The 19523-nt window shown below is 43.2% G+C and overlaps 1 protein-coding gene and 1 non-coding gene across 2 annotated transcripts in view; both read left to right on the plus strand.

Moving 5' to 3' along the window:
- The window catches only part of LOC124616336 (integrin alpha-9-like), a 180685-nt gene that overhangs the window by 61141 nt on the left and 100021 nt on the right, over nt 1–19523 (plus strand). The window contains exon 8 of the mRNA XM_047144643.1: nt 14322–14410. Coding sequence (XP_047000599.1) covers nt 14322–14410 — 89 coding nt within the window. The remainder of the gene's footprint in view (nt 1–14321; nt 14411–19523) is intronic.
- On the plus strand, nt 7925–7999 carry Trnas-cga. Its single transcript has one exon. It is a non-coding gene; the product is annotated as a tRNA-Ser (tRNA).

Raw genomic sequence — 19523 nt, forward strand, 5'->3', positions numbered from 1 at the left:
TCTTGCGGCGCGGTGGTCCATCTACGAGCTCGGCGTGCTTTCACATAGCATTTCCCCCTTCATTGTCTTTTTAAATCGCGAGATGATATTTCCGGATACAACCATTACTGCGGCCACAGTAGTGACATTTTCACCAGTTTCGAGTCGTCCACCTGCTCATCCACAACTGCAAGCACTGAAATGATGTCTTGTAGACACGCTGGCGTACCACACGGAATGTCCAAATGGCTCTGAGCACTATGGTACTTAACAGCTGAGGTCATCAGTCCCCTAGAACTCAGAACTACTTAAACCTAACTAACCTAAGGACATCACACACATCCAAGCCCGAGGCAGGATTCGAAGCTGCGACCTAGCGGTCGCGCGGTTCCAGACTGAAGCGCGTAGAACTGCTCGGCTACACCGGCCGGCACACGGAATGTCGGACTAATCGGTTCCACAACGATCTCCCTCAATCAGCGTAATACGTGAACTGTCGAATGCATACAAGCGTTCGTGCACAGACTTCGCTGCAGTTAATAGGTCTCGCTCTCTACATGTCATTTTACTGTCACTGGTCGGGTGTACTGTAGCACTCGTTTGTTGTTGCACAGGAACTGGCAGTTGTTCCTTAGCAAGTGTCATTTGTTCCTTACCAACTGTGAAGCAGTACAAATGTCTTGAGAAACAAATGTCCTCGTTGTGGTGTTATTTTCACGTGGTGCCCAGTTACAGTGACGAAAATTTCAGCTTTTAAGATTCTCGGAGGCCAGGAAATTCCAGCTTAAGGAGTAGAGGGGCAACCAGCTATTAGGAAGACATTCGAGAGAAGGCAGAATACCGCCGGACCTCCCGTGGAGGACGGGATCATTATAGACGCAGGACAAACTCGGAGTGGAGAAGAAAGGGGTAGGAAATAGTCCGTACCCTTTTCAAAGGAACAATTACGTAATTTGCCTTAGCAATTTAGAGAACTGCGGGAAATCTGGATGGCGAGACGAAGATTTTAAACTCCAGAACGCGAGTCAGGTAGCTCTAGGCCGAAAGGAACGCGTCCTGTCTTGAGACAAGCGAGTGTGTGCAATGGTTATTTATGTCAACTTGCACATCCAGTTAAAAGCGTAATGTGTACCAAGAGTGAGTTGGAGAGGACGGTTAGCGAGCATGTTGGATGCATCGTGTTTTGAGTAGAGAGTTCTCAATGTGGCAAAACTGCATTCTTCTTCCTGTTTCCATCAATAGAAACTAGATTCAACGTGGAGTTAAAATTCTTAATCTGCCTCTACAGTCACCCAAATAAAAATAATTCACTACAAGAAACAAAAATCAGTCACAGCTCACAGTTAAAGATGCACATACAGGGTGACAATTATTGAACTGTAAGAAATAAAATCGTCATAACTTCTGAACGGTTTGCGTTAGGACGTTCGAACTGCACAGTCGGCTGCGGGGCCTGATGGGAGTTAGAATGCGCATGCATTTGAATGGGTTCGTCAATAAGCAAAATTGGCGCATTTGGAGGACTGAAAATACGCATTTCGCGATCGAGAAATCTCTTCACCTTCAACGGGTGACTGTGTGGTGTCAAATGTCCATTCACGGAATAATCAGTGCGATATCCCTTGATGGCACAGCGACTAACGAACGGTACGTGAAGGTTTTGGAAGATGATTTCATGCCCATTATCCAAAGTGACCCTTCATGCAGGACGGAGCTCGGCACGATCGAAGCAGGAGAGTGTTTGATATCATGGAGGAGCACTTTGGGGACCGCATTCTGGTTCTGGGGTACCCAGAGGTCACTGGCATGGGCCTCGATTGGCCGCCATATTCTCCGGATCTGAACACATTTGGCTCCTTCTTGTGGGGCTATATTAAAGACAAGATGTACAGCAATAATCCCAAATCTATCGCTGAGCTGTAAACAGCCATTCAGGAGGTCATCTACAGCATCGATGTTCCGACACTTCATGGGTTCATGCAGCATTTCGCTATTCGTCTGCGCCACATCATCGCCAAAGATGGCAGGCAGATCGAACATGTCATAACCTAAATCAGAATATCTGTAGTGACGTTTCCATGTTGAATAAAGTGTGTGTACGCCATAGTTTGTGAGTAATTTACGTTTATTTAATGTAGTTCAATAATTGTCACCCTGTACGTATACGATCAAAAGTATCCGGATACGACTATATAATGCGTAAGTAGCAAATAGATGACACGAGAGGCGGAACTACCAGTATAAAGGGAGGCGAGAAGTAATCTGTTGTCAACAGATAAGCAGCAACTGCAGATGGGTCGGTCAGGAAAGCTGAGCGACTTCGAACGTGCACTACTCGTTGGATGGCACCTGAATAACAAATCCACGAGGGGCATTAATTTTGCCTTTCTAAAACTGCCCAAGTAAATTGTTGGTGATGTAATTGTGAAGACTCGAAGGTCCAAACACAGCTAAACCAAGACCAGACAGAGCTCATGTACTGACGGACACGGGCTATTTAGAGCTACGGAGGGTGCTTGTAAAAGATTGTACATTTAATATTCCATTAGGGGAACATAGTGTGCAAGTAGTCAGGCGTACTACTTGGACGATTTCGAGAAAATCTAAGAGAAGTTTTACCCGTGAATGAGGTACCGGAGCGTTGCGACCACGAGCGGAAGATGGCGGCGGTCATGTGATTAGCGTACACGCCTCTTAATATTTGGATCGCTGAATGGAGAGTCGTTCATTTTTTTTTAAATTTATATTTTTTAACACTAGTCATATTCCGAGAATTCTTCCGGGTTGTATGGCCGTGGTCCATGGAACTCTTCTATCCCTGACATTTCGTCCAAAGCTACGTTGGACATCTTCGGATGTATGAGTCTTGCACAACCTGGAGCACATCCGAAGATGTCCAACTTAGCTTTGGACGAAACGTCAGGAATAGAAGAGTTCTATGGACCACGGCCATACAACCAGGAAGAATTCTCGGCAGCTGAAACATCTGGTCGTGAAAGCCTTCATTGTAAGACTAGTCATATTATTTCGTACATATTACGCTTAAAGGTAATATGATGAAAAGACACGTGTATTTGCGTGAACTTTTATCGAATGTCCAGTGATATGTGGGTATTTACTCTCATTTGTATAGACAAGTTAAAAACTTTATCAAGCACGCTCAGACTTGTTCATACTTCATTGACAACGAACGAGAAATTGGTTCTCGTTAAAACTCATTCAATAATACATTTCCAATTTTGGGCAACGTTATTTACGAAAATGTTGCGTTAAACATGATTTGCATCCAGATTGTCGGGAAAAAAAGAAGTTTTTCAAAATGTCAACGAGCTTTGTTTTTCCTTACAAGGAAACTCCACATCGCATCAAAAAAATGGTTCAAATGGCTCTGAGGACTATGGGACTTAACTGCTGAGGTCATCAGTCCCCTAGAACTTAGAACATCGCAGCAGTCGCGCGGTTCCAGACTGTACTGTAGCGCCTAGAACCGCTCGGCCACCCTGGCCGGCACATCGCATCCCCAACAGATTTAATGCTAAGATGACCCAGTGGATAGCCCGTCAAAATCTGAAAACATATCAAGCACAAAGCAGGAAGAAGATGTACTGAACTGTGAAAATATAGGCAAAATAGAAACAGTGAACGGTCCAAGCTCAAGATAGGCAACATCAAGCGAATTGGAAGAACCACGGCAAGCAGTGCATTGTTTGCGCCTTGGACGTTGGCGTGTTAAAATACACGAGTGATATTCTGTGGGCAATATGAATCCAGCAAATATAGCTCGCGACTTTTATAACAAGATCCATGAACATTTTCCGAATTTCAAGGAATCTACATGTTCGTTAAGGAGTCGGACGATTGTGCTATATATGTATCATTATTTCCTATATTTCTTAAAAAATAGTAAGTGTGTTGATGAAGATACGTTACTGATTCACACGAGGAATGAATGGTACGACGCCAATCAGACGGCACGTCGTTGGCTTACATGAAAGAAATACGCCATTGTAGAGTTCTGTCCAAACCAATTAAAAGACGGAAACATTTGTATCTGTGTCTTGCTGTAACTTCCGTTAGCGAAGTGTAAGGAAGGGACTTATAACGAAAGTTGATACCGCACAACTACTCTATTAGAAGTCGAAAGAAAGTGGCTTTCGAATGGGAACGGCAAACGTTTGATGACAATGCGACAAGTGAATCGAATTGTCCACCGGAAATCACTCTGGCGTGTCATACACGACATTAGTGACACTATGATTGTCCAAAAAAATGGCTCTGAGCACTATGGGACTTAACATCCATGGTCATCAGTCCCCTAGAACTTAGAACTACTTAAACCTAACTAACCTAAGGACATCACACAACACCCAGCCATCACGAGGCAGAGAAAATCCCTGACCCCGCCGGGAATCGAACCCGGGAACCCGGGCGTGGGAAGCGAGAACGCTACCGCACGACCACGAGATGCGGGCACTATGATTGTCATATGATAAGAATCTCTTATCGACGCATTTAACTTGTACGCCTCGTGAGTGAGTGAGATGTGCCTTCTGGGCGATTTAGGTGTTCGTATGAACATGAATGTGGTCACTCCCACAACAAAGTTTGTCAGATAAGCTGCTATAAATGAACGCAAGTTTCACAACCACACAGTTTTCCTTGTGCTCTATCAAAACATATGTTTTTAACATTTTTGGTTTCCACGTATACACCATCAAACCCTGCATATGTCCAGGCTAATCGAAACATGTCCTGGAATTTCGGAGAGAGATGTTGATTGCGCGGCTTCGGCAACAGGAACCCTCTCTCCGCCGTGCACTGTAGTCAACTGACGTCCATCGTTGTTTCGTTTTGTTTCGATGTTTGTTTGTTTAGTCGTAGCGTCCTCATATTTCAGCGGGGTTATCTTGCATATGGGGTCTACAGCTCACAGTCGGGTTCGAATCACTAGCAGATTTGCATCCGAGATCTTGTGTTTTCACTGGTACTCGACACTGGGATCCCGTGATTATAAGGTGATGAGCCTGCGACGTAAGTACTCCCCATTTGTTTTACACAAGTACCTCATCTTATGACTCTTGTGTTCCGTTTTGGAAGCTTTTACTCTTCAATTCCCTTATCGTAGCATAGTTCACACCTGTTTACTTATTCTTTTCGTTTCTGAGAGAGGTCTACGCGGCAACTCGCCGCACTCACTATTCACTACATTTACTTGAGACCGTAATACATTCGTACCACGTGACTCATATTCTATAACCAATGTGTAGTATGACAATTGCCAAGACTTCAAAATGGCTCTGAGCATTATGGGACTTAACATCTGAGGTCATCAGTCCCTCAGAACTTAGAACTACTTAAACCTAACTAACCTAAGGACATCACACACATCCATGCCCGAGGCAGCATTCGAACCTGCGACCGTAGCGGTCGCGCAGCTCCAGACTGAAGCGCCTAGAGCCGCTCGGCCACTCCGAATTGGCAAGACTAGAAAAAGAGAATGGACATGTCAATGACCAGACAGACAGTTCATAATTTTTGTGAAAAAAAAAAGAAAGAGGCACAAGGGAGATCTGAACATGGACTTTGCAGTCAACACCATGACCGCATAACCATGATGCCGTGGCGGTGCCAGTTCGCTCGATGTTACACCTTGGGCCATCTTACCATAAATCTGGGGGGGGGGGGGGGTTGCGATGGAGAGCTCCCTTGTTACCTTGTTAGAATCTCCTTGAGGATGTGGGATAATTGTGCATTCATTCGACGCAGTAGATGTACTTTTAATTTATATTTTCCGTGTCTGTATGAAAAATATCATCCTGCAGCTTGCAATGTTGAAAGCAGATACGATGATTAATAGTTATTACCCTCATATTCGGGCTTATTGTAACTCTTTGTATTTCTGAATGAAGTTATTTACACCTTTATTAATCGATGTTTGACCTGGGCTTTCCAACCGTGTCCCTCGTCCTTGAAACGTGTGTCTGCAGAGCGAATCGTCCAGGTGCGAAGGAGTTCTCGGTGCCTTACCCGACAGAACGTATAAGGTATTTTGGATGTGACTACAGGCAAATATTTTCAGGAAAATTATAACCATTTGTTCGTTTACTTGTCAGTAATTATAAATATAATATTTGATGTGATGCTAAAAAGTACCAAACAACACATAACATTGAAAATTCAATAAAAGTTCGTGCAAATACACATATCTCTTCATCGTATTACCTTTCAAATGCTATATGTGTGAAATAATATGACTAGTGTTGACAAAATATATATATAAAAAAAGAAAAAAAAACATGAGCGGGACTCGATCCAGCGAGTCGCCGACTGAGGAGCTTGAACTCTAACCACACGTCCTCCGCCATTTCGTGTTCAGGATTGCAACGGTACATCACTGACGCGTAAAACTTCTCTTGCTATTTTCTCGAAATCGCTTAAGTAGTACGCATTACTACTTGCACATTATGTTCTCCCAACTGGCTACTAAAATTGTACAAAGTTGGAAGTAAATCCGTGATCCGAACGTCGCGGCTTTTCCTTGTAAGTCAAAAATTCTCTGCGTTCCTGATATCATACCCACTCGTGTCTTTTTAAGTATGGATCAGTCTATGAAGTTTCAATGTGTCACTGTTGGTATTGTGAAGAACGCGAAGAACACGAACAAGACGTCAATGAGACGGCATTTCGTTGGGTTAAATAAAGAAAATGTTCCAATGTAGAGAACTGTCCAAACCAATTAAAAGGTGCAAACACAGATTATGGAATGAAGTTATAAACAAATTGAAGAAGTTTAAAGGGATATTATTTAGCAGTAGCGGAAATACTGGCGCGTCGATTGTTTCGCGCGCGAACAGTACTGCCGAGGTATCTTCTAACGTACCCGATAGGAGGGGACCCGCGCTCACCTTCTAACATTCTGCGTGGTGTCTGTCTGTTCTATGTCGTGTCTCCCTACCACTTTCACACAACGACGCTCTGAGCGTGTTTTTTAGGGCATTGACTAGTTTGAACCTGGGACCTGTTGCTGGTAAGGAGACGCCAGACCACACATGACATGTAGAGTTCAGAAGAGTTCAGTGAGACTAGCGATGATATAACCAAATACTTAATGATTTCAGCGTCAGCTCCACTGCACTCCCTGTAAAAGAACTTAATACTAGAATGAGATTTTCACTCTGCAGCGGAGTGTGCGCTGATATGAAACTTCCTGGCAGATTAAAACTGTGTGCCCGACCGAGACTCGAACTCGGGACCTTTGCCTTTCGCGGGCAAGTGCTCTACCAACTGAGCTACCGAAGCACGACTCACGCCCGGTACCCACAGCTTTACTTCTGCCAGTACCTCGTCTCCTACCTTCCAAACTTTACAGAAGCTCTCCTGCGAAACTTGCAGAACTAGCACTCCTGAAAGAAAGGATATTGCGGAGACATGGCTTAGCCACAGCCTGGGGGATGTTTCCAGAATGAGATTTTCACTCTGCAGCGGAGTGTGCGCTGATATGAAACTTCCTGGCAGATTAAAACTGTGTGCCCGACCGAGACTCGAACTCGGGACCTTTGCTTTTCGCGGGCAAGTGCTCTACCAACTGAGCTACCGAAGCACGACTCACACCCGGTACCCACAGCTGTACTTCTGCCAGTACCTCGTCTCCTACCTTCCAAACTTTACAGAAGCTCTCCTGCGAAACTTGCAGAACTAGCACTCCTGAAAGAAAGGATATTGCGGAGAATCTGCCAGGAAGTTTCATATCACCGCACACTCCGCTGCAGAGTGAAAATCTCATTCTGGAAACATCCCCCAGGCTGTGGCTAAGCCATGTCTCCGCAATATCCTTTCTTTCAGGAGTGCTAGTTCTGCAAGTTTCGCAGGAGAGCTTCTGTAAAGTTTGGAAGGTAGGAGACGAGGTACTGGCAGAAGTAAAGCTGTGGGTACCGGGCGTGAGTCGTGCTCCGGTAGCTCAGTTGGTAGAGCACTTGCCCGCGAAAGGCAAAGGTCCCGAGTTCGAGTCTCGGTCGGGCACACAGTTTTAATCTGCCAGGAAGTTTCAATCTTAATACTAACTAAATTTAGTGGAAGGGGTTCAAGGCTTTCCTATTTTTAGTTAGCTGGTAAAATAACGTTGAAAAAGCAGTTAAGTTTACCATTGGAAATTTTATTCTACTCACAAAACATGGTTTATAAATTGCACTATTGATAAAAGGAAATGTTTTAATACAGGATGGTAAAAACCAACTGCGTTCAACAAAAATGTGAACGAATATTCCCTGAATGGGTTTCCAAGTTCTACAACGGATAGAAGGATGACCTATGCCATATCACATGTATAATCTAGGTTTAAATTAAGTTTCACAAAAGAGAAAACTATCAAAATGGTCTACAGTGACCCTCAATTATCTTTAATTACTTATCTAACTTGTCGTAAATTACAGTGGCTGATGTGGCTTCTCAATAACTATATAACAGAAAAATCATCGCGTTTCAGATTTTTACTTCAAGTGGCAAATGTGAACACCATGAGCTTTAATTGACGATCGACACTAGTATTACGCAAAAAGGGGGTGTAACAGATGAGACTTCTGCAGTTCTGAGTGAAGCTTTATGCGCTGTTATGCGGCATCGCGTGCGTTCATTACCTTGTCGGTGTTCGTCAGAGGGCGGCAGGCAGCACAGCTCCGCTCCTCTCGCCGTCTCGGAAGCAACACTCTCCTAACTTCTCCTTACTACAATTTACCGAAGTTGGTTTAAAAAAATATCTGGCTGTGTTTTCATCTGACCAATCAGGGTCTCAATGTTAACCTTAAGCTCTGCCTACAAAAATTCTGTCCATCCAATGAGAAACGTTATACTTTTCGTGGTGGGGCAAAGTTTTTAAAGTTTGCAACGTTACAGAGACGCGAAAAAGTCTCACGCTAAAACTTGCAGCTGGTGTGGTCCTTTTAGCGTTATCGTAAGATCTATACTGTTCTTCTGGAGGGCTCTATCTTTTAACGTGGGCTGGGGGGTGGTCCTGATGTAACAGAGACGCGAAAAAGTCTCACGCTAAAAACTTGCCGGTGGTGTGGTCCTAGAGGTTAGCTGGCGACGTGGGTGTCCGTCCCTTATCGTAGGGCCTTCTAACTTAACACGGTTCTGCTCTCGGCTTCTGTTCTCGTTTCTCCCCTCGGAACTGCGTATGTCTCACGGTGGGAAGGTATGACATGCATTTAGGCATTCTTGTGTTAGTCTGTGGTATTCCATTTACTCACTCGTTACTCGTATTACTTTGGTTAATTTAATGTCACGATTTATTCGGAGCTGACATACTACTGGATTTGGTTATCATGTCAGGGTTTTCATGGAAGGTGTTGGATTTGCCTGACACCTTACAATCTTAGGATGACTGGCAGGTTGTAACGCATTCATGATCCTCGAGGCAGACGATATGTGTGGCGACAGGCCATCTGGCCTCCCCTATACGATCAGCAGGGTCTGAGATGTGGAGGAGGCCCTGCTTGCGGCTGTCAATGGTGCAGGGTGCTGGGTGCACTCATCTTCAAGTTTTGGCTCATATTGACATCAATGACGCCTGTTACTTGGGTTCTAAGGTCATTGTCGAATCCCACTGGTGGTTTGCGCAAGTAGTGAAGATATTTGATTTTCTCGCTGGGTCCAAGCAGAGCTTACAGTTTACAATACCGTAACCACGACTGATCGGGATCCTTCGATTTGGAGGCAAGTGAAGGGTCTCTGTTGAGAGGCTCCATCCAGACTGCAACGATCTTGGTTGATTTATGGACCAGATTTATTAGGAGGAGACTTGTAGCATTCGCTTGGATAGGACAGGGGTGAACTACACAGGCTACTCGGGTCGCAAAGTACATGTAAAGTTCACACTTATTTACTCTACTCGATAGTCTGGGGTCCTGTAGTGAATACTCGCCAGTGAATGAGCAGAGAGCAAAATCTGATCGCGTGCAAAGTAGAGACACTTGGAACGCAAAGATTTTAACAGTAGATTGCAGAAGTGTTTGTAGCGAAGGCCCTGACGTCTCGCTCAAATTGTACTCGATACCGAGATCTGGATATAAACCGAAGTGCAAGCGGCGTTCAATAAGTAATGCAACCCCTTTTTTTCTCTTGGCCGATATTGGTTGAAAACTACGGAATTTGTTGTGGGACATCATGGAATGGTCCCGCTCCTGCTCTTTCAGTTCCATGAAGCCTTCAAAATGGAGTCTGTAACGGAAGCGCATTCCAAGCAGGGAGCTATCAGTGAGTTCCTTTTGGCAAGAAACCAGAACTTCCCAGATATTCATAGGTTCGTGCAGAATGTCTACGGAGACCTGGCGCTGAACAAAAGTACGTTGAGTCGCTGGGCGAGGCGTCTGTCATTGTCGCAAGGTCGCGCAAACCTGTTCGATCTCCCGCGTGCTGGCTTGCTGCACACAGCTGTGACTCGTGCAATGCTCGAGCGTGCGGACACACTCGTTCGACGTGATCGACGAATCACAGTCCTGTACCTCGCTGCTGAACAGTACGTCTCTGTTGGGGTACTCAAAGGTGTGTGCCTGTTGGGTTCCTCGCCATCTAACAGAAGAACACAAAGAGCAACAAAGGACCATCTGTGCGGAATTGCTTGAGCGTTACGAAGCTGATAGTGACAATTTTTTTGTCGAACATCGTCAGAAGTGATGTTACTCGGATTCACCACTTCGAATTGGAAACAAAAAAGCGATCCATGGAGTTGCGACACACCACGTCTCCTCCGAAGAAAAGGTTCATAGCCGCACGCTGAGCTGGTAAAATCATGGCGACGGTCTTCTGGGTATGTGAAGGGGTTATTCTGTTGGATTTTCTCGACCGTGGTGCAACGATCAGCTGTGAAGTTTATTGTGCTATCCTCAGAAAAGTGAAGAAATGACTTCAGCGTGTTACTCGCCACAAACATGTAAACAAGCTTCTTCTTCCCCAAGCCAACGCGAGGCCACACACAAGTTCGTGCACTCGAAAGGGTCTGACAAAATTTCTTTGGAGTATTCTTCCTCTTCGGCCCTACAGCTCAGGTCTCGCACTTTCCGACCTCCGTCTCTTCGATCCTAAGAAGGATGCACTGCGCAGGAAGCAGTGCGTGGATAATGGGGGAGGGGGGGTTATTAATGCAGCAAGAGTTGGCTCCGACGTGGACCACTGGAGCGGCATTGTGCAGGCATACAGGCCCTCCCAGTAAGGTGGTATAAGGCCGTCGCATTAAACAAAGTTTATATTGAAAAAATAAGTGTTTGTAGCCAATAGGGTGGGGAATAATATGGTGTATTGGACTCCTGAATAGATCACCCTGCTTTCAGAAAAAAAATGTGTTGCATTACTTATTGAACACCCCTGGTAGAAAGCTACGATACATTTAACGAGGCATGGAAGTTGTATCCAAAAGATGGGTTAAACATCGTAGAAGGGGTGTTCTTTGAAATAAACAAAATATTATGTCTACCAAGGTCGAAACCAATCTGGACCCGAGAAACCAACTTACACGTTGGTGAACTCAAATTTATCGTCGTATTTTTTTTAACGTTCATTCGACGAAAGAAAGTCTGCACTCGATACCGTGGTAGTACCGTGATCATTCACTATTACTTGGACGCGATCTACCGAGTGTAGATGAGGAACTATACGGATTTGTTGCATGTGGTACAGACTGACAGTCTTGCCAAGAACTTCAGAACACTTCATCCAAAACCTGTCTTGACTTACTACTGCGACATATTATAGAAATATTTTAGACATCGAAGCCACAAAGAGGCGTGACCTTATCAAGTTTCAGCATAGAGACAGGGATTAGCGATTGCGATACAGCACAACTACAGTGGGTTGCCAAGATTAATAAATGCATCAAGGAAGCTAAAGTTTAAACCGATTGTAAATCACACTCTGGAGAAGTGTGTGCCTAGTAAATGGATTAAGGATGGAAAATACCCACTGTGCTTTAGTAATAAAATTCTAAAAATTCTGAGAAAACTGATTTTTATCCCCTCGGTTAAAAAGAAGAAAAACAAAAATAAAAAATAATAAACACAGAAAAGTCAACAGGCGAAAGTTAGGAGAAATTCGTGCGTCTATAAAAATATATATGCACGAAGTATACTACAACTTTGACCGTCATACGTTAGCAAAATTTCTTGGCGAGAATCCTAGAAGATTTTGGCCCTATGTAAAATTATGAAACTGGCTGAAGACTTCAATTCAACCAATCGTAGACTAGTCTGGTGTTGCAATAGAAGACAGGAAAAGGAAAACCGGAGTTTTAAATTTCGCGTTTAAGAAATCAGTCACGCAGGAGGATCGTACAGACACATCGTTTGACCGCCGCACTAACTCCCTTGAGGGGGACATAGAAATAGGCATCCTTGCGAAGAAAGCAACTGAAAGAATTAAGTACATAAAAGGGTCCAGGTCAAGATGGAATTCGAACTCGATTTTGCAGAAAGTACTCTTCGACATTGAGTAGCTCGAAGACTTTAAGTACTAGAACTCAGTACACTATCCGGTAGGCAAGTGTTTAGTAGAGACAAGGGTATCGTTCGAAGAGCCCTAGGGAAGTGTGACAGGACCGCTACTGTTGTCTACATACGGTACATAAGCGACCTGATGGATAGTGTGAACAGCAGTCTGCGACTGTTTGCTGATGACAGAACAGTGTCGTCTTTAAATGACTGTGGCAGGATGCAGGATGACTTCGGGAGAATTTCTATGTGGTGTGGTGAATGACAGCTTGCTCTAAATGTGGATAAATTTAAATTTAGCCAGACGAGTAGAAAACAAGCCTATAACTTTTGAATACAGTATCAGTGGTGTGTTGCTTGACACAGTTACGCCGACTAAATGTCTAGGCGTAATTCGTAGCAAAGCGACATAAAATGGAACAAGTACATAAGGTCGCTTGTAAGGAAGGAGAATGGTCGACATAGGTTTATTGGGGGAATCCAGGAAAGTGCAGATCCTCTCTACAGGAGACTACATAAAGAACACTTGTTCGACCCAATTTTGATTACTCTTTGATTGTTTGGGATCCCCACCAGGTAGGATTAAAGGAAGATATCGAGACAATTCAGAGGCATCCTGCTAGATTTGTTACCGATAGGTCCGAACAACGTGATACTATTACGGAAATGCTAAGTGAGCTCAAATGGAAACCCCCGGAGGGAGAAGATGTTATTTTGATGGAGCACTATCGAGGAAGTTTAGAAAACAGGTATTTGAAGAGGACTGCAGAACTTTCCTATTCTCTTCATCAAACATCTCCTTAAGGGCCGCGGAGACAAGATAGAAGACATCAGGGCTTGTCCGGAAGCATAGAAAGAGTTGTTTTTCCCGCTCCATTTGTAAGGGGAACAGGAAGGTGAATGACTAGCTGTAGTACAAAGCGCCTTTCACCGTGAACTGTATGGTGTACTGTGGAGTCCGTATGTACATGTAGATTTTTTAAAATTTGAACACAACAAACAAAATTTTCCATGGTTTAAAAGTGACGAACATAATGAAGGAAGCTGAAAAAAGTAAAACGTAATTCGGAATATGGACTAGGAGACACGATTGAAAATTACCAAAGGACGTCTATTCTACCTGACGAGGATGAAAGACAGAACACTAACCCGGACTGGGCGAGGATGAGAGAATGGATCAATCGTGGTCGTTTCGAAGGAACAGTCCTACCTGGCTTGAATTAGAAAAACTGAGGAAAACTCGGATTATGACGCAGGTTTGGATAGCTGGACGGCGATCTGAACACAGAGTACAATGTCTTGACTATTGCGCCACTCTCTTTGATAATAATTTATTCACTCATGTATCTCATCTGCAACTTCTCTACTTATTTTTAGTAGCCGGCATTATTATAACCGGTTGTGATAATACAGTCATCAATATATTGTTCAAGGCGTGGTACTAAATGCTTCGGGAGTCTGGAAAAGGTCGTATTTATTGATGTAATTATTGCATTTTCATATTTTCGTAGCGCGAAGTCTGTTCCATAAAAGCCGGTCGGTGTGGCCAAGCGGTTCTAGGCGCTTCAGTCTGGAACCGCGCGACCGCTACGGTTGCAGGTTCGAATCCTGCCTCGGGCATGGATGTGTGTGATGTCCTTAGGTTGGTTAGGTTTAAGTAGTTCTAAGTTCTAGGGGACTGATGACCTCAGATGTTAAGTCCCATAGTGCTCAGAGCCATTTGAACCATTTGATCCATAAAATTTCGGGCGTGCAGCCCTAATATTTTATGGAGAGATGTAGTTGCTGTTCATAGATTATGTCTAGTCAACGTCACATCAGCGTGCACTGTTTATTCAGCTGTTGTGTTTCTGTGTTCTCGTCCAGGGTATGCGGTGGCATCTGGCAGATTCATGTGCGGCTCCTCCATTGTCTACGCTGTGGGAGCTCCACGAGCAGCCATGTATAGGGGACAGGTAAAAAACACCAACCTGCTCTACATCTTCTGCAGTACTTCCGAATAACCGTATACAAGATGTTTCAAAACTAATAATCCCCGTTCACAAGCCTATAATTTTTGCATGAATGGAGATAGAAATTTGAGATGAATTTCAACGTATGCATAGGACTACGATGTTTTTATTATCGAAAGAACCATTCTGTTTTGCAACGGTGTATCATATAGTGTCCCTCAGAGCGCTTTCCAAGAGTTTCATGAAGTCCCCTGACCAGCACGAGCGGTAGACTTGTCCACTATTCAGCGTGAGTTGGTTATGGTGAGGCAGTGTCTCTTGCAGTACATCACTTGAGCAGTTGACGGAACAGGTGGAATTAGTTCGGAGGATCCTGCCCCAAGGCGATATCGGATTCCTGCATGTCCGTTGCTTTTCGTGAATGCAGATTCCTAATTTTATCATCGATTACAATGTGTCCGTCGATGTGTGACCCTGTGGCTATTCTCTCTTCATTGGTGAACGTTATGACAATCTTCCTTGATGAAATACGATAACAAGCGAGAAGCTGAGAATGGTAAATACCAGGCCACAAAAAGATAAAACATCATCCCGAAAAGACTTCATTGAAAAAAATATTTTATTTCCTTTTTGTCTTTTAAACACATGAACTTCAAAAATTCCAGAGAAGCAAAAATTCAGTAATTCAAGATTGAGATGATTTCAACAGATGTTTGAAAATGCTTAAGGGATGGACCCTCTAACAAAATAATTTCAAATGACGTAGTATAAAATTCAGGGCTCACTAGAAAACACCAGAAAGGTGTCCGTTAACAAATATTTAAAAAAAATCAGACATGTCACTAATCAACAAATGAACTGAGATCTGTCAAGTCCAGCAAACCCAACAACCAATCGGCACTCATGACATATAAATCTTATCATGATCGATTCCATGGGAATGATTATGCTCCACGACCGTGATGTAATCCAGGACAGAAAGAAGGTTACCATAGGTCGTAATATCATCTGTCTTTTTTGTTGCATTGCACATCTAGATTTCAACTGAGAGTGCAGCTATCCTCGGTGCCATAAACGCAAATAATGCAAGAATCGGACATAGAAACAGCACACTGATCGAACGCCACGTCACAGTTCTACACAATTACAATTCTAAAATTACACTCCGTTATAACTAGTCATATACTTAATTATATACAGGTCTACATGCCTAGTTAAACGATATGCTATTGTCGAATTGTAATTCTGTAGAAATTTAAACGAACGCAAAATCTCCAAGATTGGCGATCTTTTACATAAGCTCGAGATTTATCGCAGTCTTCAATGCGAGATGCCTATAACAGTTTCCACAAAAAAACTTTGTCTCGAAACCTGGCAGAAAATCCAAAGAGATTCTGGTGGTATGTAAAATATGCTAGCGGCAAGACACAATCAATCCTCTCTCTGCGCGATAGCAATGGAAATACTATCGATGACAGCGCTGCTAAACCAGAATTACGAAACACAGCCTACCGAAATTTCTTCACCAATGAAGACGAAGTAAATAATCCCGAATTCTAATCAAAACCTGCTGCCAACATGAGTAACCTAGAAGTAGATATCGTCGGAGTAGTGAAGCAACTTACATCAATGAAAGCAAGTCTTCTGGTCCAGATCGTATACCAATTAGATTCCTTTCAGAGTATGTTGATGCAATATCTCCATACTTAAAAATCATATGCAACCGCTCGCTTGACGAAAGATTCCTACCAAATGACTGGAAAGTTACACAAGTCACACCAATATTCAAGAACCAATATTCAAGAAATGTAGTTGGAGTAATCCACTAAATTACAGGCCTACAACACTAACGTCGATATGCAGCTGGATTTTGGAACGTATATTGTGTTCGAACATTAGGAATTACCTCGAAGACAACGGTCTAGTGACACACGGTCAACATGGATTTAGAAATCATCATTCTTGTGAAACACACGAAACATTGAGTGCCATTGACAAAGGATTTCAAGTTGGTTCCGTATTTCTAGATTTCCAGAATGCTTTAGATACTGTACCACACAAGCGGCTTGTAGTCAAATTGCGTGCTTGTGAAATATCGTCTCAGTTACGTGATAGGATTCGTTATTTCCTGTGAGAAAGGTCAAGTTCGTAGTAATTGACGGGAAGTCATCAGGTGAAACAGAAGTGATTTCTGTAGTTCTCCTAGGTAGTGCCATAAGCCCTCTGGTCTCCCTTATCTATATAACCGATTTAGGAGACAATCTGAGCAACCGTCTTAGGTTGTTTGCAGAAGATGCTGTCGTTTATCGTCTCGTAAAGTCATAGGAAGATCAAAACACATCGCAAAACGATTTACAAAAAATGTCCGTATGATGCGAAAATTGCAAATGACCCTAAATAATGAAAAGTTTGTGAGTTCATCCACAGGAGTGCTAAAAGGAATCCGTTAAACTTCGCTTACATGATAAATCAATCAAATCCAAAGGCCGTAAATTCAGCTAAATACCTAGGAATTACGATTGCGAACAACTTTAATTGGAAAGAACTCACAGAAAACGTTGGGGGAAAGGCAAATCAAAAGACTGCGTTTTATTGGCAGAACACTTAAAAAATGTAACAAATCTACTAAAGAGACTGCCTACACTACGCTTGTCCGTCGTCTTTGGAATAGTACTGCGCGGTGAGGAATCCTTACGAGATAGGATTAACGGAGTGCACCGAGAAAGTTGAAAGAAGAGTAGTACGGTTTATATGATCGCGAAATGGGGAGAGAGCGTCACTGGCATAATACTGGATATGGGGTGGACATCATTAAAACAAAGGCGTTTTTCGTAGCGACGGAATCTTCTCTCGAAATTTCATCACCAACTTTTTCCTCCGAATGCGATGACATTTTGTTGACACCTACATACGTAGGCAGAAACTACCATCATAATAAAATAAGGAAAGTCAGAGTTCGCACGAAAAGACATAGGTGTCTGTTTTTTTTTTTCGTGCGCTGTCCGAGATTGAAATAATATAGACTTATTGTGAAGGTGGCCCGATGAACCCTCTGCCAGGCACTTAAGTGTGATTTGCAGAGTATCCATGTAGATGTAGAACTGTAACATGGCGTTTGATTAATGTGCTGTTTCTATGTCTGATTCTTGCATTATTTGCATTTATAGCACTGACAATAGCTGCACTGTCGGTTGAAATCTAGGTCTACAATGCAATATAAAAGACAAATGACATTACGACCGATGCTGACCTTCGTTCTGTCCTGGGTACAGATCTCAGGTAAATCTGAAGAAGACATATTAAACTCTTTAGGTAAAATATAAATGTCTCTGGCTGGATTCACAAAGAATATATAAATGAAGTTTAAACAACAACTCCCATATGCTTCACGTGAAATGACAAATAGTCAAATTAACAAGAAGTACAAAATTAAATAACTGCACAGGCAGCACAAATATTGATAAATTAAAAGCACCGAACTCAAACCCACTAAACAAGAATAACTGTACCATGAAAGGAAGGTACCTTTACCAGAGTAAGTTAGCTACCGGTAAAGTATAAAATCAGATTAAGTCAACCATAAAACACATAATACAAGGATCACGGTGGATAGTCAAAAAATTGGCACAGTCTGCACACTACTGAGCTCATCAAGCAAGTAGAACAGGCACCAATAACTACGACCAGTGATTCAACCTTGCCCATGGATTCTGTAGCTATAAATAGCAGATTGAGTTCCAGGGCCGTCGTTCAATAAATTCGAGCGACATGTTTCTCGGGCTCGTAAGTTGATGGAATACCATTACTCAATCGCTCGAGATAATATTCAGTCCCTTTAATTGCTCATAGCGTCCATGTCCCACATGACTTTCAGCACTTGCCCTGGTCTCGGTATCTTCCAGCTATCGGTGGTAAACGACTGAGGGTGAGCCGATGCTGGCCGCCGTTAAGTTTGTGCAGCAGAGCACGCTGATGCTCCATGATGAGTAGCGAAGCAGCTACGGGCAAAGAGGTCATATCGTGCTTTCGGTTACATTTCGAAGCAGCGCACGCGTCGTTTGAAGTGATATGTTAATATAGATTGCCTCTTAAAAGCACGCTATGCTCCTTTCCTGTATTTGTGCCTATATTTAACATCAAGAGGATATTTTAGGTAGTCGACTTTATATTGTGAATTGCTTGGAAATTTCTTCCTTAACAACAATGCTGCCGTTTTTGGAATTTTGTGTTTATATCTGGAAATGAATATATGCAAACTCAACTGACAAACGAAAAGTTGCACAAAGGGCGGGATTTGAACCAGGGTCTCCTGCTCGCTAGACAGGTGCGCTAACCACTACGCCACCCCGGCGCAGTGGATTTGCACAGCTTCACAGACTACACCCAACATGCATCCCTTCTCAATTCAAACTACCATTCACATCTCAGCCCACTTGGTATTTCCCCTCAACTCGAACGGCATTACAGAGGCTCTCCAACTGTATTGAAATAGCACAGTGGACCGAAATGGTGGATTATTCCTGGTACACAGGCACTGATGCTTTCATCAAATCTATGGAGCCCCGTATTTTCATTTGTTTTACGTATTTATGCCTGGGTTTCAGGCAGGATCTCCCATTTTGTTCGGTATTGTCCCAATACAGCTGGAGAGCCATTGCAATACTGTTCCAGTTTAGGGGGAACACCAAGTGGGCATAGTGGTTACCACATCTCCCTAGAGATCAGGAGACCCAGATTCACATCCTGGCCTTGGTACAAATTTCTATTCGTCGCTCAATCTGCGTGTATCCGTCATAGATGTTTGAGACTTGGAAAGGTCTCTGGAACCATATAGTTTCACATGTGTATCTGATCACGTTACCGCAAAACCTTCATCTAATATCTCAAGAACAGATATCAGTGCGTGAAGTTAGTCTTTAAGTTTGGGCATCAGCCTAGTAAAATTGTGTTTATAATACATACGACCTACAATGGAACTGGGTGTAATCTCTTTATCTATGGTTCAAAGCTTAGCTTTCATCTTCAGAACTTCGTTATTACTTTTTATAACGAGCATCCCATCAACGCAAAAAGAGTTTTTAAGGTTTCGTAATTTGGTTCTCAAGATGTCTCTTGT

Source organism: Schistocerca americana, chromosome 5 (genome assembly GCF_021461395.2).
Source record: "Schistocerca americana isolate TAMUIC-IGC-003095 chromosome 5, iqSchAmer2.1, whole genome shotgun sequence".
NCBI lineage: Eukaryota > Metazoa > Arthropoda > Insecta > Orthoptera > Acrididae > Schistocerca > Schistocerca americana.